The sequence below is a fragment of the Saccopteryx bilineata genome, chromosome 3 (genome assembly GCF_036850765.1).
Source record: "Saccopteryx bilineata isolate mSacBil1 chromosome 3, mSacBil1_pri_phased_curated, whole genome shotgun sequence".
NCBI lineage: Eukaryota > Metazoa > Chordata > Mammalia > Chiroptera > Emballonuridae > Saccopteryx > Saccopteryx bilineata.
This window is the reverse complement of record NC_089492.1, coordinates 148,119,106-148,146,788: the sequence shown is the minus strand read 5'-3', so window position 1 is coordinate 148,146,788 and position 27,683 is coordinate 148,119,106. Positions and strand designations below refer to the sequence as shown.

The 27,683-nt window shown below is 56.5% G+C and overlaps 2 protein-coding genes and 1 non-coding gene across 8 annotated transcripts in view; 1 reads left to right on the top strand and 2 right to left on the bottom strand.

Annotated features, from left to right (window-relative positions):
- Positions 1-2,539, top strand: part of PAX8 (paired box 8) — a 57,142-nt gene extending 54,603 nt beyond the window's left edge. For 3 of the 6 annotated variants that reach the window (XM_066267694.1, XM_066267691.1, XM_066267696.1), the window contains one exon: positions 563-2,539. Coding sequence is in view for 4 of the 6 variants with exons in the window: in XM_066267691.1 (XP_066123788.1) it covers positions 563-639 (77 nt within the window). In the remaining 2 variants the exon portion in view is untranslated. The remainder of the gene's footprint in view (positions 1-562) is intronic. The other 3 variants (XM_066267693.1, XM_066267695.1, XM_066267697.1) reach the window with 1 other exon arrangement.
- A 116-nt stretch (positions 2,540-2,655) lies between these two features.
- On the bottom strand, positions 2,656-2,731 carry TRNAI-GAU (transfer RNA isoleucine (anticodon GAU)). Its single transcript has one exon. It is a non-coding gene; the product is annotated as a tRNA-Ile (tRNA).
- A 9,981-nt stretch (positions 2,732-12,712) lies between these two features.
- PSD4 (pleckstrin and Sec7 domain containing 4) lies at positions 12,713-26,960 on the bottom strand. The gene is made up of 16 exons (XM_066267690.1): positions 26,020-26,960; positions 24,878-24,989; positions 24,521-24,607; positions 23,662-24,043; positions 20,801-20,977; positions 20,243-20,323; positions 20,024-20,136; positions 19,760-19,818; positions 19,498-19,587; positions 18,455-18,498; positions 17,965-18,125; positions 16,918-16,988; positions 16,638-16,801; positions 16,014-16,158; positions 15,642-15,785; positions 12,713-14,227 (listed from the first exon to the last, which is right to left on the bottom strand). The coding sequence occupies exons 1-16, from the start codon at positions 26,920-26,922 to the stop codon at positions 13,970-13,972; spliced, it is 2,991 nt and encodes a 996-aa protein (XP_066123787.1). The 5' UTR covers positions 26,923-26,960; the 3' UTR covers positions 12,713-13,969.
- Between the last annotated feature and the right edge of the window lie 723 nt (positions 26,961-27,683).

Below are 27,683 nucleotides of genomic sequence, written 5' to 3'. Positions count from 1 at the left end.
TGACCAGGGCTCTCTGTTGGCCACATGACTTCCACTCCACGCCACCTTTCTGTGCAGCTTAGCCAGAGAGGCTAAGGGCGCTGGGAGCGGAGATGTGCAGTCACCTCCCTGCAGAGCCACCCCATGGGGGCCCACAAATGCACAGCCCCCTGGGCCGGTCAAGACTTTAACTTCTCTGGTTTGGAGGAGAAAGATTCTGTGACCTCGCACAGTTTGGACAAAGCTGAGGGACCCCAGTGACTGCCCCCCATGTGTGTGGTTCTCGGGGTTCCAGATGTAACTGCTTGCTGTCACCCTCTCTCTGAAACGAGGGTGTTGAAGGTCACAGTAATCATGGTGGGAGGAACAAGAAGCCACCTTCTCATTCTGGCCAGAAACTCAAAGGTGAGGTCAGAGAAGGAGGAAAGAGACTGGAGAGCAGTTAATCTTTGATGATCAGATAGGCCAGGGGAATAAATGATTAACCTGTGCTGTCTTTAAGGTTAGCAGATGCCAGGGAGGCTATGGTGCAATTTCCCCTTCTGACCAGCAGTGTTGTTTGTTTGTTTTTTGATGTGTGCAGGTTCCCCATATTATTACAGTTCCACATCAAGGCCGAGCGCTCCACCCACCACTGCCACGGCCTTTGACCATCTGTAGTCGCCATGGGGACAGTGGGAACGCCGGAGCAGCAGGAGGACTGGGTCTGGGACAGGCCCCAGAGAGCCACAGAGAGGAATCTTTATTTATTACATGAAAGTAACCACAAGTTCAGCCTCGCAGGTCACACTCCCTGTGTGGTTGACTTAATGAACCATGAAACACTGGACGGCGTTGGAGAAGGCCAGACTGTCCTCCAGATTCCTCTGTGAGGGCAGCAGTCCCAGGAGGAGATGTCCTATCCTGAGACACCAAACTGGAGGAGCGGAGGAGCGTGGCGAGCAGAGGGAGCAGCGGGGAGCTTGCAGGGATGGCAGATGGGGCCACAGCAGACATCAAGCCCCGGGTGCCTCGGTGGCTCCACCATCAACGCGCTCGCTTTAGAGATCCTGGGTGGTTAGCACTTCCATCCAGCTCATGAGTCACAGCCGGTGCGAAAGCTGTCCCCAGAGCCACCCTGAGGATCACTCCCACTGAGCTGCCCCAGAGTTGACGCTTACCTTCCACCCTTTGACCAACCCTGTCAGCCCCTCCTGCTCCTCCCTCTCAGCCACGGGCTGAGGGCTGGGCCCAGTCACCAGGCAGCTCCACCCAGCGGTTAGGGGACTTCCTTCTGCCTGCTGCTGCGATGCTGTGGCACCCAGCTTCTGTTCATTGTCAAGTGCAGCTCACCCCAGAAACCAGCCTCTCACAGCTGCAGACAGACATTCCCAAGGGCCTGGTGCAGAGCAGGCAGAGCTGCTGGGACCCCGTCCCTCCCCACAGCCCTGCCTGGGCCTGAGCCCCTGCTCCGAGGAGGCCTGCTGCCACCCGAGCCAAGCCAGAAGCAAGATGCGGGTTCCCGCGGCACCTGCAGCTCCTGCCCCCCGGCCTGACTGTAAATACCGTCAATGCAGCTCTGCGTGGGTCGGGCTCCCTCTGTCCACCCAGACCGTGGCCTCTCAGTGAATTGTCTCCCTGCCATGTTGGGCTTTTCTCCTCAGTGCTTCTTTCTTTTTTAAAGACCACCACCATTGCCGCTAGACCCAATAAACCATTACTCTGTTCCAGGCTTCAGGGTTGACTGGGGCAGAGGCACTGGCACGGGCTTTGTCCCAGGAACCTCAGGCCCAGTGGACAGTGAGCTCACTTTGGGGCTGGGGTTGCAGAAGGCCATCTAATGCTCAGGAGCCCCGACTCAGCCCTCGTGTTCTCGCTCCGCCCTAACACATTTACTGACAGGCACAGCACCTGGCCCATGCTTTACTGTCTCCAGCTCTGAGTAAGTGCGAGAATAAGATAAGCACACAGCACAGTCCCGGGCCAGTCGCAGACTTCCCGTAAGTGTTGCTGTTGTTAGCAGAAGCCAGAGTTAGTGGGGAGGTTAGTGACCCCTGTGGGCATAATTGTCCATAAGAGTACCCCTGTGACCCCGTGGTATGAGGGGAGGGCCGTACAAAGACGTGTGCTGGGAGCTGCTGACCCAGGCACAGTGTGGAGGCCTCAGATCAGTGAAGGTGGGACCAGCCCCATTTTACATGTGGGCAGACTGAGGCTCAGAAAAAATGAAACCAGAGGGGGGAGGCGATGGATTCAGTCATGTTCTTTGATCGTAAGTTCAGCACTTTCACCCAACACCATGGAGCCCTGTCTGGCTGCCAGAGTGTCTTAGACTCAGGGAAGCCCTGGAGAGGTGTGGGTGACAGTGCCAAGAAGTAGGGAGACGCCCGCGGGGACACTACCTTTTTTTTTTGTATTTTTCTGAAGTTGGAAACAGGGAGGCAGTCAGACAGACTCCCACATGCGCCCAACCGGGATCCACCCGGCACGCCCACCAGGGGGAAATGCTCTGCCCATCTGGGGCGTCGCTCTGTTGCAACCAGAGCCATTCTAGCACCTGAGGCAGAGGCCATAGAGCCATCCTCAGCACCCGGGCAAACTTTGCTCCAATGGAGCCTTGGCTGCAGGGGGGGGGGGGGGGGACAGAGAGGAAGGAGAGGGGGAGGGGTGGAGAAGCAGATGGGTGCCTCTCCTGTGTGCCCTGGCCGGGAATTGAACCCGGGACTCCTGCACATCAGGCCGACGCTCTAACACTGAGCCAACCGGCCAGGGCCGACACCACCTTTTGAGCAATGTTGGAGAACAAGGGAGCATGTACCATGGTGGTTGCAAGGGCTCAGACCCCAACAGGGTGCCTAGTCTGCCAACAGCTCTCTGCTGCCTACTTGGACCATCTCTATGTAAGACCCTGGAATGTGCAGGGATGTGTGGTGGACTCAACAGCTGGACAGACAGCAGCTGAGGCTGAGTCAGATGAAAGAGGGTTCCTTACCCCACACACCCAGCATCTGGGGACTCCGAGGCTGGGAGGGCAGAGGCTAAGGGACAGGAGAGGCCAGGGATGCTCACCAAAGATGGCATGGAGCCACAGGTCGGGGGGCGCTTCCATGGAAGAAACCAGGCCCATCTCTTCCCAGGGGACCTGAGATGAGGCTTGTCCTTCAATGGCAGGGCTCTCTCTCCCTCTGGCTACAAGCCTGGCACTGGGACTGAACCCTATATATCTGAGATTCCTCGTGATCCTGAACATCTGGGCTCCTGAAGCCCTAAGACAGCCCCTGGCTCTGGGGCCATAGTAAGCTCCCAGCCAAGATTCCCTTTGAGAGACTGGGTGCAAGGGAGCCTTCTGGGCCATCAGAACACTCGTGCCTCTGGCTGACCTCTCCAACCCCCGAATGACAAAGGCACGGGGCTGTGTGTGCTGTGAGTGACTATGGTTCCGACCTGCCTTCCTTTCTCTGAGGTGGGACACTGCCCAGAGGAGTGCCGGTGAGTGTGGGGCTAAACGCAGTGGGTCAGATATTCTGTTCATGGTCAAACCATGGGTCCCTTTGTGGACTTGGGAAATGCAGTCATTAATGTATTGGAAGAGAAACGACTTGAGGTGCTTGCTGTTGGGAGAAGCTGAAGTGGCACATGAGGGCACAAGAAAAAGATCTGAGGAGAAAGCAAGGAGGACAGAGGGGACCGCAGATGCTGAGCTGGAAGCCACTTTCTTGGGACTGTGGTGGCAGGGAGGGAAGAATCATGCAGCTCGCGGCAAGGGGCTGGTTGACTGCACAGCAAGGTCAGTCCTTGGTTCTCTGAAGACATATTGGACCAGTGTGTTGGCAAAAGAATTTAGGGGGCAGCATGGGCCTGAGGCATCCCCACGGCATGGAAGGCCCAGCCTCACCCACATCCCCCCTCACCCCACACACCAGAACAGTCCCTTTTCTGCCTGTGTGGACAGGCCGCCTCCACTTTACACACTGTCTCCCTGGCCGTCACACCCATTGTTCCTCTCTAGGCCCCTGCCCTCCTTGCACCAGCTGGGCAGACCCTGTACAGTGGGAGACAGAGCAGCTCAAACCTTACCTGGGCCTGCCAGGTGGGAGCACAGCCCATCTTTCTAAGGTGGGCTGCAGCTGCTGAGACTCTCTGCTTTGCAGGCTGGGTACGGGGGCAGTTGGGAGTCCTACTTCCGAGTCCAGCTGCTCCCCTCCCCTCTCCAATATTCCTGCTGTAAGTTCTTACTAAAGAACATGAATTTCCTGCTCCTCCTTGCCAGGGACACACTGGGCCCTGGACAGCCTCAGGCAGGGAGTGGGCACTGCGGCCCGCAGAGGGGCCTGCTGAGGGTCCCCCTCTCCTCCTGCTTCCTCCCCTCGCACATCCTTCCTACACATGCACCAGGTCTTCCTGAGGTGACTCCTGGGGTCCTTGTCCTGGGGTGGCTGACACCCAGTGGCTTGAGGAGTCCCTCCTGCCCTCCATCCCCCACTTACCTGCCCCTCCCCCACCTCCCATTACCCTCAGAAGTCATGACAATCCATCACAGAACTAGTGTCTTTCTGTTTGCAAAACTTGTCCACATCCATGTTCCACATCTGATTCAGGACATTAGACCCCGTTTGCATTTGGAAAACTGAGAGCAAGAGATGACCTTTTCAAGGTCATTCAGAGGAGCTGGGACTACAGCTGAATCTTCACCCTCACCTAAGCCCTCCAATGTCTGGACTGGCCAGGCTCCAGCGAGGCCTGAGGCTTTTGGCTTTCGGGGAGGGGCAGCTCCTCACTCCCAGCACTGTGCGCAGGCCTGGACGAGTGCCCGGAGGAGTGCCAGGTCCACCCTGCTTCCTGCTGTCCTTGGCCCCAAGCCTCCCCTCTCCAGCCTTTAGGTCACAAAGCACTTCCACCTGAAGGTCTGATGTTCCTGTGTCCCAGGCTGGGTCTTCTTCACACAGGAGTGGCCAGCTAAGCTGACCTCGGCTGTGATTCTGGTCAAAACAAGGGTCTCCCGTCCCACAAAAGGGACTGACTTCCTCTCTTTCACCTCCTTCTCTTTCCTTTTCCCTCTTTTAATTTCCTATTCCAGTCCCTCTTCTGCGGTGTCCGAAGCAATCATTCCTTTTGCCACAGTCAGAGAGAGCCTGTGTCTCCCGGGTGTGGGGAGGGCCCAGAGGCCTGGCACATGATCAGGAATGCCCCTCCATCCCCTTCTCTTGGCTTCTTGTTGTTCTCATTACCTTCTTCTCTTCCTCTGGCTCCCTTGGGGACTGAAGACTCCAAACTGGGGGCCATTACTTGCTGGTGGCGGAGACCCCTCCCTGCCCCCTCACACATGCACACACTACTATTAACCCACCCTGTCTCTAAGCCTCTCCAACAGCGCCAGGGCCTGCTCCCTGGAAGAAGCTGAGCTTCAGGCAAGGCCGGGCCTTCCAGTCAGCATCCTCTGTGGACATCACCCTCTCTCCTACTCTTTCTGGGCTGCAGACACCACATCCCAGCTGAGGAGGGGCTTCCTGGGGATATGGGGCAGGGGCGGGTGTCCTGGGGGTGGGAAGTGGGCGCTGGGTGCCGAGGGAGGTGGGCCCAGCTCCTCCATCTGTGCCCGTGGCAGCCGGCCAGGCTGGGGAGTGAGGCGCTGCCTGCGGCTCTCCCGGGGAAATGTCATTTCCCGCGAGTGAAGCAGACTGTGCAGCGTGGAAATTGGCTCTTTTCTGAGCGAGCTCGGCTGCTGTGGAGTTGGCGGGCTGGGCCGCGGGAAGCCGTGCTGGCCCCTGGAGTGCTCTGGGAGCAGCCATGTGCTGAGAACTCATTAGGGATAAATCACACCAGCACCAGCAAGGAGCCAACACCCCCACCATGCCCAGGACCCCCCACTTCCACCTCATCCCCCAAGCCAAGGCACCTCCCCTGTCACAGAGCCTGGGCCATGTGTCGAAGTCAGACACAAGACACCTGAAACCCAGGAGCCAGCCTGGAGGAGAGACTATGCACTTACAAATAAATTTTGCTTTGTTTGTTTGCTTTTTTGGAGGGTAGGTGGTCATTGGTAGCAACTTAACTGACAGCAAAGGCCATGCTAGGAGCCTGGACGGGGAGCTCACCATCCTGCCACCTCCTATCCCACCACCCTCGCCGCCTTTCACACCTTCTCCTGCTTCCTGGGCCCCAGAGGGGAGGCCCAGCTGTGCCCCATAGCCCCCTACATCTACCCCCTGAGAGATGAGAGGCCCAATCTAGCCCCCTGGTCCCCAGGGGCCTCAGGGCAGCAGACAGGAAGTGTCCGCGGGGATGAGCACCATCTGAACAGAAACTCATCACCCACTGGAGGGAAGGAGGAAGGGCAGCTCCTGATGGACCGTGGAGGGGTTACTCCGCCTGCCATTCCTGGGACTGAGCTGGGGGTCATTGGAGCCTGCTAGTTATTGTCATCACAACCAGCCCTGGGCGTAAGGTCATCATCTTTGTTCTCCATCCCGGTGCTCCAGCGCCTGGGCCTGGACCCTGTCACCCCTCACACACGCACACACTGAGCCTTCTGGGACCCTCAGTTTCCTCAGCTGTGAAGTGTGAGCTCAGACCAGGATGACTTCCAGCCTGAGTGCTGTGACTCCACAGTCACCTGGGTCAGTGAGAGGCAAGGCAGCCTCATCTGACTGTTCAGGTATGAAGCCCGCTTTCTCCCAGGTTCCCAAGGTAATTTTCCTCTAAACCATAGGCAAAAACCATGTTCTCACATTTGGAATCCGGCTCTGTGAGGGGTGGGGGTGAGGGCTCTGGGGTCCTCCTGCCTCAGCAGCCGCCGGGCTATAGCCAGGTGCCTGTAGGTTTCCAGCAGCGCAGACACAAGGGTCCACTGGCCATAGTTCACACAGGCCAGGCATGAGAATTCACATTCATTCATTCAGAACCCTTTCAGAAGCCACCTACTATGTGCCAGACCCTGTCACAGGCACCCAGAAGAAAATAAGATGAGCCCAATTGGATTACCCTTCCACTACCACAAAAAAATAAATCAAAAACAGAACAAAAAATCCTCGGAGCTTAGAAATGAGACTCATGAAAGTCACTCACAGAGCAAAGTGAGAGAGGGATGACAGGCATCAGAGGAGCAACAGAAAGTGCTGTTAGGGGTCAGGTGATATTTGCAAAGCCCCTCCTGCCCCAAGAAGCACCATCAGGAACCAACCACGAGCCCTAAGCCCAGAGTCAACCACTCCTCCCGGGAAAGGGCTCCCCACCACCCCCCTGTTTCTGTGTCACAAGGAGGGTGAGCGGGGTGGTAAGCAAGGCGAAGCAAAATGTACCATCCTTCCCACCCCTCTTCCACTCCACTGCAGCCGCTGCCGTGGGCACCCAGAGAAGTGCCTGACCCCGAGGGCCTGGGCCTTCCTCAGAACTGCTGCTTTGCTCAGAAGCTAGTGGGGACCGGGAGTGGGTGTCCCGGGCCTTAAAACAGACCAGACGCTGCCCCTCCCTACATGATCTGGGCTGGTCCCCCTTCTTCCCACTGCGGTACCTTTCTCATGAGGCTGGGACCAGCCCAGCCATTTGACCAAGATCCAAGGAGCTGGAGGGAAGAGAGGGGGATGAGGGTCCTGGGCGGACAGGGTGGGAGTGAAGCCCAGGCCAGGAGGCCGGGGCGTGGAGGTGGAGGCTGCACGGCTGTGAGTTCTAGGTGTTGGCTCTTCCTCCCTATCACCTCCGGCTCAGGGGTGGTGACAGTGGTACAGGACCGGGACAGGCTTTGCCTCTCTGATGTCTTCCTCCATCTACATTCCCTGTAGCTCTGCTTGGAGGGTGGAGGGAGGGCCTGGGGACTGAAACCCAGTGGAGGGGAGCAGGTGCTTTCCCAGGCAGCCTGCCCAGGGTGGGAGCTGGGGGTGGGCCCAGACCCCAGCCAAGGCTCAGGGCCCATCTGAGCATGTCACCCGCTAAGGAGGAGCTGAGACGGGGGAGGGGAGGGCGGGGAGGTGAATAAATAATAGGAAATAAAACTTCATGAAGCAGAAAATAAAAGGCAGATTATACAGATGTGGCAATTTGAAGGATCATTGCCTCTGTCCTCTTTTTAACTGCTGCATCTGGAGCTTTGAAGCAGCTTACCCTCTCCCTCCGCCTGGCTGGAGGCCCCCCCGGGCCAAGGCACGCTTGGGGACAGCACCTCCACCACTGAGCTGCTGGCATCTCCTAGTCCCATGAGATGCTGCCAGGCCCTACACGGGCCCGCAGCGCCAGAGTGGGTCCAAGGTGGGCCGGCGAGGCCCTGAGCAGGTGCGCCGTGGCTGTGTTTGTGTGAGGGAGGGGCGCGTCCCGGAGACAGCAGAGTGTGGGTGAGGACGGGGTGGGCTATGGGCAGTGTGGACAGGGCAGGCATGACAGAACGGAGCCTGGATGGTGAGGAACAGGGTGAGGATTTGAGTGGCAGGAGGGTACTTGCTAAGGGGTTGGCTGAGGCCTAGCTGGATGGAGGTGTCTGGGCCTCTTTATCTTCGTGCAGGCGGCTTCTCTCGTCCTCATCAAAATTCATTTGTTAAGCCCCAGTTTGACACTGTGCCAGGTGCTATCTAAATAGACATGGTCCTTGCCCTTAAGGAATTTACAGCCTAAGACACACACACACTGACATTTTGTTTATCTTGTTTTAAATATTAATGTATTCCCCACCTTGTCCTAGAAAGGGCTAGAGACAGCTCACAGGAAATGCACGCAGCGAGTGAGTAAAACAGGAAGAAGAAACAAAGCATTGGGATCCAGGAGACATGCAGCAAGTGGTCTGTGGCCTGAGTGGCCACTGTGGAGCAGTACGTGGACCTTGAGTCTCTTAGTGGCCAGGTGAAAGGCCTGCCCAGTCACTCATCTGGTCTATTTGCTGGACAAGAGTCATGCCCGTTCTGCATGTCTCTCCCAACCCTGCCCATCACACAAGACAGGGACAAAGAAATCAGAACAGAATCTTCTACCTGACACCAGAGGTGAGGTGAAGACCTGCCTGGTCTGTCTCCTCACCATCCTGGTGTGTTGTCTTTCAAAGCAATGGGCAAACCCGCATGGCGTTCTTATAACAAACAGGGAGTCAGGAGGAGATGAGGCTAAGTTCAGACTGAGGTATAATCAGCACATCCGTACAGAAATTGATCGCCTCCAAGAAGACTCGTTGAGGAGTCACGTCCTGCAGATAGAACTCCAGGTCTGAAGTTCAGAGAAGAGATGAGGCAGAAGGCTTAGATCAGGAGAATTCCCAGGAATTTCCCAGGCCCGGCAGGCAGCCTGACCTTGTAGAAAGGCTGAGTTCAAGGGTGGAGGAACCAGAGGAGGAAGAAGATAAACATGCAAGTAGAAGAGAACAGGGAGCACAGGCGTGCAGGGTCCGAGGTGAGGTAGAGCTGGAGGCTCACGGTTTTCTGCCCCAGGTGTCAGGCCCTCGGCAGAGCTCTGCGGATGCAGTGGATGCCAGACTGCCTGACCCCCCTTCTGGAAGTTTCTGTTCTCCTGGGAGCAGAGAGGGGAAAGGTGGGGAGGGTGGAGAGGGATACAGGGAGTCACAGACCAGCTGTGATGGGGAATAACTGGGAAGGACTCAGGGAAGCTTCTCTTCCCCTCTTAGTAAGACTTAGAATTTCTCCACAGCTGGTCCCAGTCCCATCCTTTGGGGAGTGTGCCTCCACCTCACCCCACTCCCATCTCAGAGGCAGGTTCTGATTACCTGAAGCCCTTGGCCCCACTGATTGGCTCAGAGATGAGCCATGGCCCAGGCAGGCTGCTCACAGAGACTATTCCTGGACTTGAGTTTGCACTCTCCAAGGAGCAGATATGCTCTGTGTGCTGGATCTGCACCTAGAAAGGGGGGGGGGGGGCTCTTGGGAGCTGTTGGGCCATCTTGGTACCAGCCTCTTAAGCCTGGAGGTGGAGCCCAGGGAGCTCCCCTAATCCAGATACAGATCACCAAGTTATGGGAGCCATTCAATGTCCTTTCCTGCTAAAGTCCATTTGACTCAAGACTTGTGACTTGTATCATTCAGGCAGGAAGAGCCGTGTGCAAAGGCCCAGCCTCACAGAGGACTCACATGAATGTGGGCAGAGCCCGAGCCCAGCCCAGAGGAGGGTGGGTCCGTGAAGCGAGGCCAGAGAGGCTGAGGCTGCGTACTAATAGCTAATTTGCTCTGGTTTTCTTCGGCACCAGGCATTGTTCTCAGGTGTTTACGTGCGTAACTTCACTTAACCCTCTAAAGACCCTGTGAGGAAGCAGTGATATTCCACTTTATAAAGTAGCAAATGGGAACACAGGAGGCCAGGTAACTGTCCCCTGGTCAGATAAGGGAGAGCTGGGACTTGCTCTCAGGCAGTCGACTCCAGGACCTATGCCAAGGCCATGTCTTGTGCAGGTCAGACAGGTCATGTGGCCCACGGACCAAAGATTATTGAGGGGAGGAGAATGAAGGTTAAGAAGACACTGAACTGGATGATTGGGGTCACCAATGGCATTTAGGGAGGGGTAGGGTGGAAACCAGTTTGCAATGTGTGTATGGGAGCCAGTAGCCAGGTAAGTGAGGGAAACATCTGGATCGGCATTTTTTTCTGATGGTGATGCTTGAATGTGTTTGCAAGGCAAGATAATGAAGGGGGTATAGATTAGGCCCTAGGATCCAGCCAGGACCCCTGAGGGAGACAGGTCATGGTGGGCAGAGTAGCAGGTGGGTTATGTGTGGGCTCAGGGGAGGGGTCAGTCTCAGGAATGCAGAGAGTACCTTTCCCTCCAGGGAAGGGAGGAGGAAGGGACAGGTGAACGTTTGAGCTACAGTTCATGGTGAGGGACACAGCTTTCAGAAGAGGGGAGACTAGTGGGTGCCTCAGGGTTGCAGGGAGCTGGGCTGCAGAGTGTGTGTGTGTGTGGGGGAAGCACAGTGTAAGGCAGGGAGGGCTGAGGCCAGATCCTGAAGGACCTCCCATGAAGCCCCGGAGTGTGGTTTTAACAGCAAAGGGACACGCTCACAGCTTGGAGATAGCCTGGGAGCCTTGATTTAAGAAGTCAGGATGGCCTGAGTGATTACAGCCAACCAGCAGGGTCTCAATATGGCCTGCAGATGCTCTGGGCTATTGGTGCAGCTCTTCTGTAAGTTTGAAGTGAAAAATAAAAGGAGGAAAGGAAGACAATGGCCTGGAACCTTGTGACATGACAATACCACATCTGGCCCTCCTCCTCCCTCGCTCTCCCAACCACCCCCCTGTGCCCCAAGTCCTCACAGGTCTGCTGAGTGCCATGCTGTTCCTGACGGCTCCCCACACTGCCCTCTGCTCTCTTCTGGAACCTGCGCCCTCCCCTCCTGCAGAGATAGACAAGCCATGGCCCATGGGGAAGGAGGGTGAGGAATCAAGGCAGACGTAGGCCTGTGAGTCTGACCTGCCCCACACCCAGAATTGAGGCTGTTTTCACTTTTGTGGTCTCCTGGAACAATTTTGTAGAGAGCTCTAGGCTGTCCCCATAAGGTTCCAGAAACCTTTTCCCTGTCAGCTGCAAGATGATGTCAAAGTCCTTAAACTTTGCACGGTAGAGACATGTCTGAATGTGGGAGGCCTAGCCTGGACCACTCCTGGTTCTGGCGATAGCAAGACACTGACTTCCTGCTACTAGTGAGCCCAGTGCTGCAGCAGACACCTGGGCCAAGAAGCCAGGAAGATGCAAGCCTGCCCCCCCGTGACCACCTTCCATAACTGCAGCCCAACAACCCAGTCTCCAGCCCACAGGCCTCAGGCAGTGTGGTCTGGGCACCGTCCCCTGGTTCTGCAGACCTCGTGTGCCCAACTGAAAGGGAGGTGCCAGTTCTACATTAGCTGAGAAGTAACAAGTGTTACATACGTGCGCACGTGCAGACAAACCTCTGCCTTTCATTTTGGTTTTAGAAATACGGATACGTGTTCAGTGAGGTCAAATTGCCTGACCTGCGGTGGCGCAGTGGATAAAGCGTCGACCTGGAAATGCTGAGGTCGCCGGTTCGAAACCCTGGGCTTGCCTGGTCAAGGCACATATGGGAGTTGATGCTTCCAGCTCCTCTCCCCCTTCTCTCTCTCTCTCTCTCCTCTTTAAAATGAATAAATAAAATAAAAAATAAAATAAGAAAAGTGAGGTCAAATAACTCATTCAAGGCCACCTAGCTTGAATGTCAGTCCTGAGCCAAGTCACGTCCACCTGACACCAGGCTTCTACCTCAATAACATGGGACAATCGGACTTGGCTGTGCTATTCCCTGCATTGCACAGCAGTCACCCAGGGGCCTAAGGGGTGCACGTCCACACCCGGGCTCTAAACCTACTGAATCAAAGCCCTGGGCCAGGTGGGAAGGGGTCTTCAGCTCGCCTCCACCGCAAGAGTGTCTCTGTGCTGACAGCTGGGAGCCACAGGGCAGAAATGTTACCTCTGGGAAAGTCAGGGACATGTTCCATTTATTTCTGAGTTCCTTAGTACTGGCCCATGAAATATGGCCAATATTATTTGTGAAATAAATAAATAATGAGTGGGTGAACACATGATTCTGAGGTCCCCCCAGTGACAGTTAGTAAATGTGTGAGTCCTGCACACAAACAGAGTGTTCTACACACATGCCAACACACACACATACACATATGTACACACAGACACATACGGGCGCACGGACACCCTCGCAGACATTCATACGCCTGCGGGAAGGAGGGGACACAGCCTGACAAACGGCAGGTGGCCCCAGCTGCCCTTCCCCTCCCACACACACTCATGTGCACCTCTGTCTTCACTGGCCTGTATTTATTGCACACCCATTGGGTGTATGGCTCAGCACCAAGCCCTGATCAGACACCTCTGGTGGCCCCCAAGGGCCAGCCCCACTTGGGGGAGTTCCAGGCCACAGGGCTGGTTACAAGCATGGACTCCGGGAAGAGGAAGCCCGCCCGGCAGGAAGGCTGGGCAGGCAGTGCATCAGCCAGCAGGCAGCGAGCGGGCAGCACAGAGGCCCCTCTTGGCGGGCAGCCTGTGGGGATACTTGGCTGAACAGAGACAATGGTGGCTGCTCCTCCAGCCCAGCCTCCTTTCCATGGGCACAGCCTCAGATCCGTGACTGTCCCGAACTGCCCTCCCACCCCTACCCCAAGAACAGACCCAGGTGGGAGCAGCCAGATGGCAGCTCAAGGGGACTTCCCAGGGAGGGTGGCGTCCAGCAGGGGCCTGGAGCTTAGAGGCCGGAAGTGTGGGAAGGGATCCAGACCTCCACAGGGATCTTCAAACTCTCCTCAGTGCAGCTCCTGCTGAGAGCCCCCAGCACCACCTGCCCTCAGACCCCCGGGGGGTGGGGCTTCTTCCTGCCTCCCCTTGCCCAGGCATCCCCAGAGCTCTGGAGCTCCCACCACTCTAGGGCCGCTGGCTCTGCTCTGTTGATTACCAATTGGGCGTAGGGGGCGGGGCACTCTCTCTTGCCTGGTGCAGAACCCACTGGAGGGAAGAGGAGACAGAGGCACAGGCCTCCCTGGCCCTGTCGCCTGCCTGCCCTGGCTTGAAGGCTGCTGGCAGGGGCCTGGGTGACCCTGCTCCCTCGCTCACAGGAGGCCGGCTGGGGTCTTCCAGGGCCTCTCCCAGCAGGTATCCCAGAGCAAAACCATCCCCAGGGCATGACTGCCCGGAAGCCTCTGCTGTCCCAGGCTCTCTCCTGGAAGCTCACTGAGTTCTGATCCTGGAACAACTGAACTTCCCCAACTCCAGGCAATGGGGCACCCTGGGTTTTTGAGGAGAGGAGAGTGACACGGAACTCTGAAAGTGGAGCCAAATCTCTGTCCTCCCTCTTTCTTCAGGAGTGGCCAGGGACTGGGGCGGCCAAGGATCTGCCATGGGGTGAGGGGGTTGGCAGAGCAGTATTTGGAAAGCTCAGAGAGACAGGTTGTCCTCCAGCAGTGGAAGAGGGGCCTTATCTCATCATGAGGCCACTAAAATGGGCTCCCCACAGGGCATCCCAGGCCACCCCAGAGCAGGGGGTCAAGATCTGTGATGTGACATGCTTCATAGCTGATGGCGGTTCCGCTTGGGGATAATCTTTCGGTAGGTTCTGCGCTCTGAGATGTTACGCTTCACCTTGGCCGTATTGGGGGCCTCATCCTGGTGCAGAGATGGGCTCGAGTGGGACTTCTTCAGGCTGGGCTTGGGCTCCTGGGTGCTGCCAGCTTCCCTCCCCAACTGCTTTTCCCACAGGTCCAGGTCATCTGAGGGGCAGTGCAGACGGGCCACCAGCAGCTGCACGTACATCTCATAGCGGGTTTTCTGCAACACACAGGCACCCCACCTCAGCACTGCCTGGCTTAGGTGGGGAGGATGCTGGAACCATGAGGGATATACAGTTTACATGTCTGAAGCTATGGCAACAAAAATTTTTACAGAGAGAGGGTTGAACCAATAGCTAGCATCTGTATTGCACCTGCAACCAACCATCACAGGACAGGAGCAGCATGCTAGAGCCCTGCCATGTCTGGAAGGTGTTACAGAGCACTGGACAGCCAAGCTGTCCTAACAGCCGACACTGTGTCGTGCAGTACCTGTCCTCGCCCAGACGCCGAAAGATCTGTGACCCTGTGGGCAGCACTGCACACAAACAGCTCACATCTGCGCTGAACCCAAGTTGAGTCTGAACAGCATTTTAACAAGTCGGCATCTGGAAATCATGATGCTAACAGCCCCCCATCTGCTCAGCACTCCGGAGGCCCCTGTGATCTGCACCTCCAGACAGGGTTCTATTTGCTCAGTGCTTGCCTACCCTTCATCCAGGAGGCTCTCAGCTCAGCCTGGGAGCGGGGTGGGGTACACATTGCTTTCCCTGCTTACAAAGAGGGACAGGGGGCCTGGGAGGGCCAGTGGCTGCTAAAGAGCCTGCCGGCCACTGGCGGGAGAGGCTGGGATTCTGCAGGCAGACCTAGGTCCTGTCGGCCACCCCCGGGCCTCTGGGAAATGCTGTACTCACAGCCATAGATGCAACATCGAGCCAGAGGGATGGCTGGGAAGGGACAGGGCAGCACAGGGGCCCAGAGCACAGCCAGCAGGCAGCACCGACTCTCATTCCTCTCGTCTCTGCCTTTGGACATCTCTGACCCCTTGTCGTCCCACTGGCCCTCACCTACCCTGGCTGCTCAGCTCCTGGAATGTGCACCGATGTCAGGCCAGAGCAGAATTTGGGTGAGTGGGTGCGGGGTTAAAACATTTTGGATCGATCATAGAGCCTAAGACCATAAATGATGGGAGCAGCATGCATATTTACCAGGTTCAGTCAAGTAATTTGATTTTTCCATGCCTCAGTTTCCTCATCTATAAAATGATGAGGAAACTGAGGCATAGTCCTACCCCAGAGTTGTTAGATAATTCATGCAGGTAATACAAGCTCCACAGGTACAGCCTATTATTATTATTAGCTAAGTATTAGGAGAAATAATTCATCCAAAATACTTTTTCCTTTAACATAGAAAAAGCCAAATATACTCTTAAGAGAAAAAAATTATAAAAATAGAGTTTCAGACAAGTGACTTGTCTGTATCCCAGAACACAAGCACACACACCCTGCACCCCTGCACAAGCAAGCCTGTGCAGACAGGGCATACAAACACCTCGCTGTCCCTGAGCAACGGGTGAGCAGAGGCTGCAGGGCCAGATGCGGCCACCAGGCGGCGAGTGTGAGTCAGCGCCTCACCTCATACTCCAGATACTCCTTCCGCAGGCGGTATTCTTCCAGCTCCCGGCTTCGGCCCCGCCGCTCAGGTAAGTTCCTCTGTAGATCCAGCAGGTCATCCGAGGCAGCGTCAAGGCAGTTCTCGTGGGATCGATGCTGCTCTTCCTAGTTGCAAGAGACAGTGGGGGAGCAATCCCGAGCTCCCTCTTCTTCGAACCCAGGTGCACAACTCCATCCCCATTCCCGGGTCCAAGTGTGCAGCAGCCCCCTCTCCCCGCTCCCACCCCTCCTAGGCCAGGTGCGCAGCTCCACGATGATGCCATCTCCGCTCTTGTCCTCCTTGTGCACAACCCCCGCCCGCCCTGCTGCACCCGCCCCTCCTCAAGGCCGTACCAGGGAGCTCTGGGCAGGGCCCACGGGCAGGATGGGCCGCACGAATCTGCGCTGGGAGCCCACCGCGGCCGGGAAGGGCGGCGCCGAGTGCGTGGCGGCGGCCAGATTGATGCGGGCTATCCAGGAACTCATCTCTTTGCCAGTGCTGGGGGCAGAGAGGACGTGGGTCGCCAGGGCTCCAGAGCCGGTCCCGTCGCCCGTCCCACCCTCCACCTTCTGTGTTCTCACAGCAGTCGAGCCTCCCAGGACTCAGCCTCAAAGCAGAAGCCCTCCTGCTAGCAGAATGGTTGACCTCTGCTGGTGTTCTTTTCTCATTCATCAAAGAGAAAAACCCAGGAAGGCAGCAGATTTTAAATCAAATGCCAAAAACATGATAATGTTAGTGACTTCCTGGAATCCTCTGTTCAGAACTGGGAGGCTGATCTGGACTTAGAAGGAAGAGATGAAATTTGGCAAAGTGGGCCACAGCGAGGGCAGGGAAGCAGGAAACCCAGGTGTGCATCTAAGGTTTGCTGCTCAAGATGGGAGTTCTCATCAGAGCAGGGCCAGCAGCTGCTAGAGGTGAGCAGGGCGCAGGGGACAGAAAGCTGGGGCCCCTCTGCTTGTCTTCCAGCCCAGACTCACGGTGCCTGGAAGAGGTAGAGGCGCCAGTCGGCAGTGCGCAGCTGGAAGACGTGAGGCTTCTTGGTGTAGTGGGTGGCTGGCGTGGCCAGCGAGTGGTGCACCCCCACAGGCTCGTCCACCATCTGCCCCACCAGACTCTCCCCCTCAGGGCCACGGTCCTCTCCCTGCCACAGGGCACAGTGGCTCAGAAAAGAGGTCTTCATGAACTGCTCATCATCCCAACCATTTTGGGCCTTTCCCTGTTCCCTACCCTGCCCATCAGAGTGTGGACCCTTCCTACCTTCAGGAAGTAGAGGGCCATCCCTCGAAGCAAGGTGTGGAACATCTTCCAGCCACGTTTGCCCCATGGTGCTGCTCCAGGAATAGAACACACAGGTGGTGGGGCACCCCCCAGACACACTCAGTCATACCCAGGCCCCCCTCTCTTCATCCCTCTCACCAGCTCAGCAATTCACCACCTCCAGGTGCACATATGCATGCAGAAGTACAGACACACAAAACAGTCACAAAACAGGCACGTACCATGCCTCACACAACTGTTGACAAACAACAAATTTGACATTCAGACAGACCATCCTCTCTCCTTACACACTACCATAAGCACACCCCCAACTCAGACATCTTTCTGGAGCCTGCAAGATGACCTTGACTTTATGAACCCTTCCAGAGAGGCAGCCATACACAGGGCTTGTGGGATGCTAGTTTCCTGGCTGGCCCCCATCTGATTTGGGATTCCTGCTCTAAAGCTCTAACTATCTGCAATGAGGCCCAAATGCAGAACCGGGCAATTTTGCCCCAAATGCAATGCACCTCTCAGCATTCTCTTTCACACACCCCACATTTGGAGCACACCGTGCCTGCTCCTTTCTCTATGGGGCATGCCCTCTGCCCAACTTCAAATGCCCAGGCCCTCCAAGGTTCAGCTTAAATATCATCACTTCGCAGGAACCTTAACCCTCTTGTCTCCCACATCTCACCCCCAAAACTAAACCCCAAACCTTGCCCTCCACACCCCGGACTTGATCTAGTCCTCCCCACACCACTCAGGCACCGATACGCTTGTCTGATTTCTACTGTGGCACGGGGGCTGTGGGAGCAGGAATATTGGGTCCTTCTTGTGTGTGCGCCCCACCTTTCTGGCGAGTGGCTTACACAGCACCAGGCACAGTCACTTCAAGCAGGAACGTGGGCAGCCTGTCCTCAACCTGTGCACACGGCAGTACATGCCGCTGAGCAGAGCCACTCTGCATGCCCTACACACAGAGACACACAGACACAGAAGCACAGACACAGACACAGACAGGCCCGCACAGCAGCAGACACCCACTCTTCTTGCCATCCACGTCGTGATGCATCTTCCGGGCCAGGATGCCCTGCTTATAGGTGGGCACCGTGGGGTCCTGGGCCAGCTGGAGGAAAGGGTTGTTCACCTTGCCAGCCTGAGCTGACGGCCGGGCCTTCTCAGTTCTGGCTGTGTCTTCCTCGTCCCTGAATGGGAAGAATCAGGCTGAGGTGCTGGCTGGGCTGAGGCCACCAGGAGGCACTCCAGCTTTAACAACCCCACCCTTTCCCCCTCTCTGGGAGCCACACCTCAGGACACCCCTGAGAGGAGTCCTTCAAAGCCAACCCATCAGTTCCTGTCATCCCCAAATCCCCCACCTCTGGTTCCTCCAGGTGTTACCTGGGCCTGTCCACCCTCTGAGACTGGCCCAGGGCCCTGAACTTGTCCCTCTCTCAGGTGGGCTGGACAGGGGGTGGTAAAAGAAGGACAGGCCCAGTAGGGAGGGGTGCAGGGAGGGGAAGGTGCTCTCACTTACATGGCCCACTCGAGCTTCTCACTTCGAATAGACCAGTATAGGGCCTAAAACAGAGGCAAACAGGTGGACAGGGGAGCCTCAGGCTGCAAGGCCCAAACTCCACCTGACAGAGACAGGGTGGGGCGTGCTGCAGTCCGCGCTTCTACCCCCAACACAGCCACCCGCCTTCCTTGAATGGAAAGGCCCCATGCCTGCATCCATGCACATAGGCAACCATTTATGGGGTGTCTGTCATGTGTTGGACATTGTGCTAGAAACTGGAGACAAGGTGACCACAGCTGTCCTAATCCCTGCCTGAGCTCAACGAGGCCTGAACTTGTTCTCTCCAAGGGAAAAGAATCATCCACATGCCATCCTGCTCGGAGGCCAATAATCATAAGGAGGTGAGTAACTGAGGTGCTGAACTTTGAAATGATGTAACAAGGAATATTCATGTAGGTGTATCCTGCCAGCATCGTGTAGCCCTGGGCATACCTTCAGGTGCCTGACACATAGTACATTCTCGGTAAATGTTCACTGAATAGACAAGCTAGCACATGCTGTAATTGCTAGCGAAGAGCATAATGTGGGCCAGGCAGTGTGCTGAGCACCTGACAGCCTTTATGTCATCATGGTAACAACACTGTAAGTGGTTCTTCCCAGGAGGAACCCGAATGGCCAGGGTTCAGTTGTTCAAGACAAGAATTCAATCCCTGGATCACCTGGCTCCCGGCTCTAGGCTTTCTCTTTTTGAAGTTTCACCTTTGTTCGCTCAGAGAATCAAACCCCAGTAATTCTCAGATTTCACAGGTCTTAGAATCATCTGCAAGATTAATAACCATTTTGGGGGCCCCAGAGTTTGGTTCGGTAGGTCCAGGGAGGGGGCTGGGAATTTGCACAGCTAACAAATCCCACGGTGACACTTAGTCCTGTCAGTCAGCAGGCTCTGTTCCCCTGGAGGATCCCTGGGCAGAGCCGGCCCACGCTCAGCATTCCCCTTGGGCCCAGGAAGCAGGCTGCAGGCCCCAGCAGGGAGCCGTCCCCCAGCAGCCCTCGCACTGCACCTTCAGCAGCTCCTTGGGGAAGTTTCCGCCGTCCTGCAGGCCGTTCAGGTTGGTTATGAACTCCTGGCAGCTCATGCTCTTCCCAATGTTCTGTGGCCATGGAGAGAGAGGGACAGCTGGCACGCCCTCCACCCGATAGGATCATGCCCAGACAGCCACTCGGGAGCCTTCCCTGGCCCCATCCCAAACTTCCGGTCTCCATTCCCCTTGACTGCCCCCTCCCCCGCCCCTGCTCAGCCCCAGGTCTCCCCCGCTTGCTCACCGGTCCGTGCAGGTCTGTGTTAAGGAGCATGATGGCGCAGGTCAGGGTGTGTACGGAATCTGCCCCGAGAGAGTGAGTGGAGAGAAAGCGCTGGGACCTGACTCTGCTTTTCCTCTGCCCACATGGGGCAGGTGGTCCACAAATGCTTCAGGTTCTCCTGGCCCCTATACACCCTCACCAGCTGCCACCCAGGGAACTCCAGAGCCAGCCCGGGGATGTGCTATGCCACCCGCTCCGGGACCCCAAGGTGCCCTGCCCTCCTACCTACTGTGGGGAAGAGCCCAGGGTTGCAGCGATGGAAGCGTCTGGAGAACTGGTACAGGACTCGCTCCCGCTCCTGCGTCTCCCCGCTGAGCACCAGGGCCTGGAGGAAGCCCCTGGAAGGAGGGCCAAGATCAGGACGGAGCCCAGGCTGGGCCCAGGGTTCGGGCTACATTCTGGCCCTGGCCACCCTTCCTTCCCAGAGAGGGCCCAAGGCATTACCTGAGGGCACGGTCCAGGCTCTGGCCACCAAACTGGAAGAAAGACAGGTACTCCTGAGCCACAGCCCTGCTGAAGTCATTGCTGTGGAGGAAAGCGGCGATAAAGCCTGGCTGAAGGTCTGGGCACGGGTCATAGGTGCAGAGCGAACCCAGGGCCTGCACACATCCCAGGGCCTGAGAAGTGAGGCTGAGGGCCCTGAGCAAGGCCCCCAGCTGGCCCCTGGGTCCAGAGAGGGCAAGGACAGCCAGGTCTGATCTATAGTGGCACCCACCTCATGCTGGATGGGAAGGGCCTGTGCAGATAGGGCAGGGAGGCAAAGTGGCCTGTCTAGTGGCTCTAAGCTTGGTCAGAGATGTGGAGAAGGGGTGACACCAGTGTGACAGCGAGAAAGAGGAAGGCATGGAGAGGGTACAGGGATGGGGGTGCAACTAGGACAGGAACAGTGGGGTGAGAGGTCAGCAGTGGACTGGAGGGACAAAGGGACAGGTAGGGACAGCCACTGGAGCAAGCCTGCCCTGCCTCACCCAAGAGCCCTGGCTCAGGCTCAGAGCCCCTTACTTCTTCCGCAGGTGCACAGCCACTTCGGACTTCCGGAAACCCTCCAGGCGATAGAGCCGCGACGCCAGGTCCCAGGCCTGCCTGTCGGTCCTGACGCCTTTAGCCAGCTTGTCTGTAGCCTGCGGGCTCTGGTCCTCCTCTGGGGACTTCACTTGGGGCCCGGGGCTGTCAGGAAGCCTGGAAGGGTCCATGGGTGTGCTCAGACTTGCACTGGGACAGAAGCATTCTGAGTCAAGTCTAGGGGAGCCCTCAGAGTGCCTACCCCACTCCCCACCCTCCAGCTCCAGCTCCAGCTTCCAATACTAGATCTGGAACCAAGAAAGACACTTGGATGAGGTACGACCAGGAAGGTAAACTGGTTTTCTGAATGGCGAAGGCTGAGGAGTCAGCTGGTTCCGTCTCTCCCTTGTACTGTGGGAGATGGCACGGAGAGACCTGTCATGAGTGACTGCAGGCCGGCGCCCCCCCACAGACTCAGATCTGGCACACAGTACCACAGAGTCACCACGGCCTGTCTCTGCCCGGCCCTTCTGGTTCCCCTGCAGCCTCACAACCCAGTGCAGGGCATCCTCATCGCTGAATGCTCACTATCCAAGTAGCCACAGTTAGGGATTGTGCAGGGCAACAGAACTCGTCGTAATGTGAACATTTCACTTATAAACTACCCTCTCTCCACACAAGAGGTTCATCTCTGGCCCAACTGGGTCCGTCTTTGCTGGTAACCTCACAGCATCCTGAGGCTCAGACACAACTCAACAGGGCAGGGCAAACATAATGAAAACCAACTGAAAAGTAAAATTACAAATCTTGAAAAACCCTTCAGGAAGGCCGTAAGAATCACAGGGAAAGCCACGACAGGGAGGAGCCAGGAGAGTCAGTCTGTGAATAACTGAAGAGCAGGAAACACAAATGACACACTCATCCCCTCTAAAGAGAACTGTCTGGGCGATTAGCTGACGATGCCCTAAGATACCTTTACAAAAATGATCTTGTCAATTAGTGTCATTCTTAAAAGGATATCTAGACAGGGACACTTGGGGGGCACTATGCAAATATAAACTGTCAGGGGATTGTATACTTTAAATGAGTGAATTGTGTCTCATTACAGCTGTTAATAAAATAAAATAAACCTCCATGATCTCACTGGGAAAGTCAAGTGTGAGTTAAAGATACACAGTTGTCCGTAAAGTCATGGTGCACTTTTGACCGGTCACAGGAAAACAACAAAAGGTAGAAATGTGAAATCTGCACCAAATAAAAGGAAAACCCTCCCAGTTTCTGTAGGATGATGTGGCAGCATGTGCGCATGCGCAGATGATGATGTAACACCGTGTATACAGTGGAGCAGCCCACGGCCATGCCAGTTGAGATGTGGTCACTACAGAGGAAAGTTCAGTGTGTTCTGCGACTCTCTAAATTCGAATCCGTGACCAAAGTGCAACGTGAATATCGGCGCGTTTATAACGAAGTGCGACCACATAGAAATAACATTACTCAGTGGGATAAGCAAGTTTGGTGGAGAAACCCCGTTCTGGTAGGCCATCAGTCAGTGACGAGTCTGTAGAGGCTATACGGGATAGCTACCTAAGGAGCCCTAAAAAATCTGTGCGTGAGCCCACATTGAACTTCACTGAGTAAGTATGAAACTAGGAGAGTTTTCCTTTATTTGGTGCAGATTTCACATTTCTATCATCTTTTGTTGCTTTCCTGTGACCGGTCAAAAGTGCACCATGACTTTGCAGACACACTGTATATTGGGCCAGCAAGCTTGCACCAGGAGAATTAAACCTCTTATACTGTGTGAAATATAAGATTAAATAAACTTATTTATGCAATATTTTGTATCACTTATCAAGAAAGCCACAATTAAACCTTTTCTTATTTACTGCAAAAGTATGGTTCTCACTTTAGATGGACTTAATTTATTTTGGGCTAAAGAAACTTTAATTTTGGTACAAGGAACCCTCTGTTTAGATACTGAGAGACACCCCAATCACCCAGCCTCTGAACATCTCCACATTCAGCAGTTTTCCAGATGCACAATGAAAGGGGCTCTTTGGTCCTGAAGCTGATGGGTTCTGTGGCCATCACCCAGGGACACTGAGATGGGAATGGGGCGGACCCTGCAGTCAGTGCAACTCCGGGTCCATGACCTGATCCGTCACCACTTCCTCCTGGTCTCTTCAACATGACCCCTTGTTAGCCCCCCAGAGAACAAAGCCCTTTCCCGCGTGGGGAGCCCCTGGGCTGATTCTTCATGCAGCACCCAGAGGGACGGAACTAGGCCGGTTACACACTTGGCCTGTCCCCACCTCTGGCCACAGTTCTGTGGTTACTCCATCCTGCTGTGCCCCAGGCCTATCCCTTGGTCCCAATCAAACCTCGTCATGGTGCTCTGGCCTATCCCAAGGGCTGAGACAGCTCCCTGGGCCCAGGCGCTTAGATGAGTTCCTTTCTTCCAGATGCCTCCTCATATTCAAAGCATGTGTAATCCCACATCACGTGCTCTGCCCTCCCACACCGCACACCTGTCTGGCACGACTCCCATCTCTCTGCACACATAGCCCTGGTCAGTTTTCCAAGACACTGCCTCCGCCTCTCCTGCTGTCCACCCTTGAACAGGTCTCTTGGGGCCCTGACTGAACACATGCAAGTCCACCTCAGGTGTACAACTGTCTGCTCTTCAGTTTCTGGTGCTTCCAGCCCCTCTGTCTTCCTCAGAACCCTGCTGGTGCCCGGGCATATGATCCTGGCTTAAGTGACATCAGTGTGCTAAATACCAGTGCTAAATACTTCTCATGCTCCCAGACTAGGGGACTCCTATACACAGCTATAAGTAGGAGGGCCAGTGCCACACTTACCCTCCTGTGGAAGTCAGACCGACAGCGAGCGGGACAGCTCCGGCATCGGCAGTGCCCCTGGGGCCCTTGCTCTCCACTTCCTCCTCTGGGTCCTGGGCCTCTTCGGCCTCCTCTCTCTCCAAGGAACTTGGCTTTGGCCCAGCTCTCTCCAGGAGAGCAGGGAGTGAGACAACTAGTGTCGATGTGGGGGAAATGCCACTGGTGTGGCAGCTCTGGGGCCGCGGGCTGCCTTCCCGGGAGGACACGGGGCTAGGCCTGGGTGCGGGAACTCTGCTCTCAGAGTCAGGGCTGCTGGGCTCCGGCGAAGAGGTTGAGCCCCACCAGGGGACAGGGGCTGGGGTGCAGGGAGCAGACTCCTGGGAACACTCAGCATCTCTACCACCTGGAGACGAGCAGGACTGAGCTGGCAAGGGGTGAGTAGCAGGCTGAGTGCCAACGGGCCCGGCAGAGCAGGCCCGTCCTCTGCTCCTCCCAGGTTCCCTCCCTGGGGATGGGCAGCATGCCCTGCTCCTCCTTTGGGCAGTGACCTCCAATGTGCAGAGGCAGAGGGCATAGGGCTCCCAGAACTCCAGCCCTGAGGCAATCAGGGCTCAGGACTGATAAACCAATATGACCCAGGCATCAAAAATGCTAGGTCTCTTGTTCATTTTTCTTCATTTACTCTATGAGATCAGTGTTTAAAACCCCGGTCCTGATGATATCAGAGGAAGAAGCAGGATGTAATCCCAAATCTGTCTGGCTCTAACACGATACAATGGGACCCTTAAGGACACCCATGGATCCAAGAATGACCTTTGTCCCACTCTAGATGCCAAAGCTGTCCACCCCTCAGTATCCCAGATCCCACCCTAGATCTCACCTCTGTCCTGGGAGATAAGAGGCACCTGAGGCCAGGAAGGACTCTGTTCTGTCTGCCAGCCCTCAGGACCGGGCAGAGCCTGTTGAGAGGCACAGGGTGTTCATGAGCCCTGGAGGCCCTGACAGGTTAAGGGGGAGTCCAGGCATGGAGAGGGGGTGGAAGGAGGAGAGGAAAATCACTACGAATTCAGGGCCCCTCTCACTCAGCCTGGGCCCTGTGTTCAGAGCAGGAATACTGGATGGGAGAAGAACCACATCCTAGGAGTGCTGGTACTGAGCTTGGGAAACCACTGGCTTCATGTTCCTCCTGCTCAGATGAAGAAGGTGAGGCATAGAGAGGGCAAGTTACTTGCCGAAGGTTGCACAGGATGGGTGGAAGGGCTGGCGTCAGATCTGATATATCCTGTTTCCCAGGTCAGTGCTTTGTCCGCACAGGATGGTATAGGATCAAGACTGTCTGCCAGAGAAGTCTTAGAGAAGAAAAGGAGAGGACAGTGATCTGACCTGGGGAACTAACTGTTCCCAGGCCTTCCCACACCCAGAAGCTCCCTGGACCCCAGGTCCATGTCCACTGACTTGTAGCCGTCTCTGCCCGTCCTCCTCCCCCCACAGTCCACCAGATGGCCCTGCTTCCTACCAGCCCAAGGAGGGGTTGTGTTATAGGGAGGGTGACAGTTGCCAGACACTAGGCAGGGTCTGCCATCCCAGGGAGGAGCACACTGCAAGCCCCGCGGACGAGGGCAGGGCTCCCGAGCTTCCCTCCGATGACCCCAGAGACCCAGGGCCAGGCCAGCCTGTGCCAGGACCCAGCTTGTGGGGGGCAGGGTTCAGCAGCACCCGGGCCCTCTGCTCTCACAGTAATAGGTCTCGACAGGACCTGAGAGATGAGAGTTACAACCCTGCTCTGTCACCTGAAGTCTCCTTATCTTGTTAGCAGAGGCCTCCCTGGGAAAACTGCTCCCTACTCTCACACACTTGTCCCCATAACTTGTCCTTGTTGGTATCAACGACCGCTGCCATTGTAAATGGGCCTGACCATCGACACTGGGCGGGGAGGAGGAATCAAAGATGTTGGGCTGAAAGTAACAAAATGCTGAAATCTCTAAGAAAAGACGAGATGGGACTCTTAACAGAAATCTCTCACCGGGGCAGCGGTGCTTGGCAGCTGCCCCTGCAGCTACAGTCCGGAATGTGCTGGAGGTGGGGTGTCTGAGCCAGGCCAGGACGGGCTGAGCTGGAGGAGCCGCCCACTCCCCAGGGAGCCCAGACACCACCCTCAGAGTGGGCAAGACTGAGACCCTGTGGACGTAATGCCCAGCACGTTCAGTTGACATCATGCCATCCGTAAAATTACCATAATTCTAATGGCCACACTGGCCCTGCCCTCCTGTTACATGGCCCCAGGAGGCCCAAAGGTTCTGGCATCCCATGAGTCTTCTGGGCCCGATGACCATAGAGTGAGGCCCACCCTTCCACGTCGGCTCCCAGGGCCCCACTTACCTCGCGCGTCCCCCAGCCTGGAGGTGCTGCAGGAGCCTGGCTGGTGGCGTCTGGTGTGGCCCAGGAGGAGAAGTGCAGTTTGTAGGTGGGCATGGGGAGCGGAGGGGTGGTGTGCCCGCTGGAATCAGCTGTGCTGTCCTCCCAGCTGGGCTCTCCTCCCAGCCCCCACGGCACCCTGCCTCCCAGGAGAGGGGGCTGCAGGGTCTGTGGGCTCTGAGGCATCACAGCGCAGGAGTCTGGGGACCCCCAGGAGAAGCACGCTGCAGGTGCACTGGTGTCTGAGCAAGGGCTCTCCAAGAAGAGGGGGTTGTCAAAGAACACACTCTCCTCCTTAGGACCCCACTCTGGGGAGGAGCCCGGCGTCCCCTCCCCTGGCCACACGGTGGCCAGGCGCTCTCCCTCAGGGCTGCGGCTGTCTTCCCCCAAGGCCTCCTCCACGGGTGGGCTGGGGTGGAGGCCTGAACCCAGGGGGCTTGCCAGGCTGGAGGAGAAAGGGGGCAGCTCCACAGGGGCCTTGGGGATGCAAGACCGCAGGTCAGCCCGGAGCCCCTCAGTCTTCTCCAGCTCCTCCTCCAGGTCCAGGACACACATCTGGGCCTGCAGGATACTCGCCCAGAACACCACCTGGGCCGAGGTGCTCTGGCTCTGCCTTGGGCTTCCCTGGGAAGACCTGTTCCCCAGGCCCTCAGGCTCTGCGCTGGAGCCCCTGGGCACAGCATCTCCTGTGGCAGACTCAGAAGGGCTGGACGCCCAGGTCTGTTCCCGGAGGGGTTCGTGTGGGTCCGGATGGCTGCACAATTCCCTCGGGTACACTCCTGGGTGAGGCGGACGGTTGTCTCCCAAACAGATGTTGAGAAATTCCACAGGTTTGGGGTGTTCAGAGAGTCTGTCGTCACCCATCATCTGCAGAGTGCAAGTGTGTGGGAGCCCCCAGAAGTGTCCACCTTTACAATCCCATTGTCTGGATTAGGGGGCACACTGGCCAGGGGGCAGCGGGAATCCACTCTGCCCTGGAAGTGCCCAAACAAATGCAGGTCAGCAAAGGGCTCCCAGCTCATGTCCAGTGTGTCAGTGTTTGGGAGTACCTGCCGTGTGCACGGCCCTGGCTGCCCTCCACAGCCCTCTGACCACCCATCTCACCTGCCTGCCCCAAAGATGCCATCTGTGCGCCGAAGGAGGCCTGAGTGGCTTAGCTGAAAAGAATGGACTGGCTAAATCATACCCTCCTCTCCGGGATCGGACTGGAGAATGAAACTGCCCCAGAATAGCATAAAACCCATGGCAATCCAAAAGCAACATGTGAACCAAAGCAGGTGGCAGTTAAGATACCCAGACAAGTCACAGAAAAGGGAACTACTCTCAAGGGAGAAGCAGGCACCTAGGAGAGAAGGCCATAGCCTGCCTCGTGTCCCCTCCCTGAGGCCTGTCTTTGGGGCCTGCATCCTTCATGAGACTGGCCGGCTGCTCCTTGTGCAGCTAGGCCAGGTAGAAGCAAGTCCAGGCGCTCACTAAGCTCTCAGCTGGGCCTCTGCTTCACCCACTGGACAGACCAGGCTCCACAGAGGGGGAGGCTGGGGCCATGCAACCTGTCTGCCTGGGGCTGCACCACACCTGCTCAGAGCTACCCTGTGCATCCGCCACACCAGCCGCATCAGCGCTAGCTG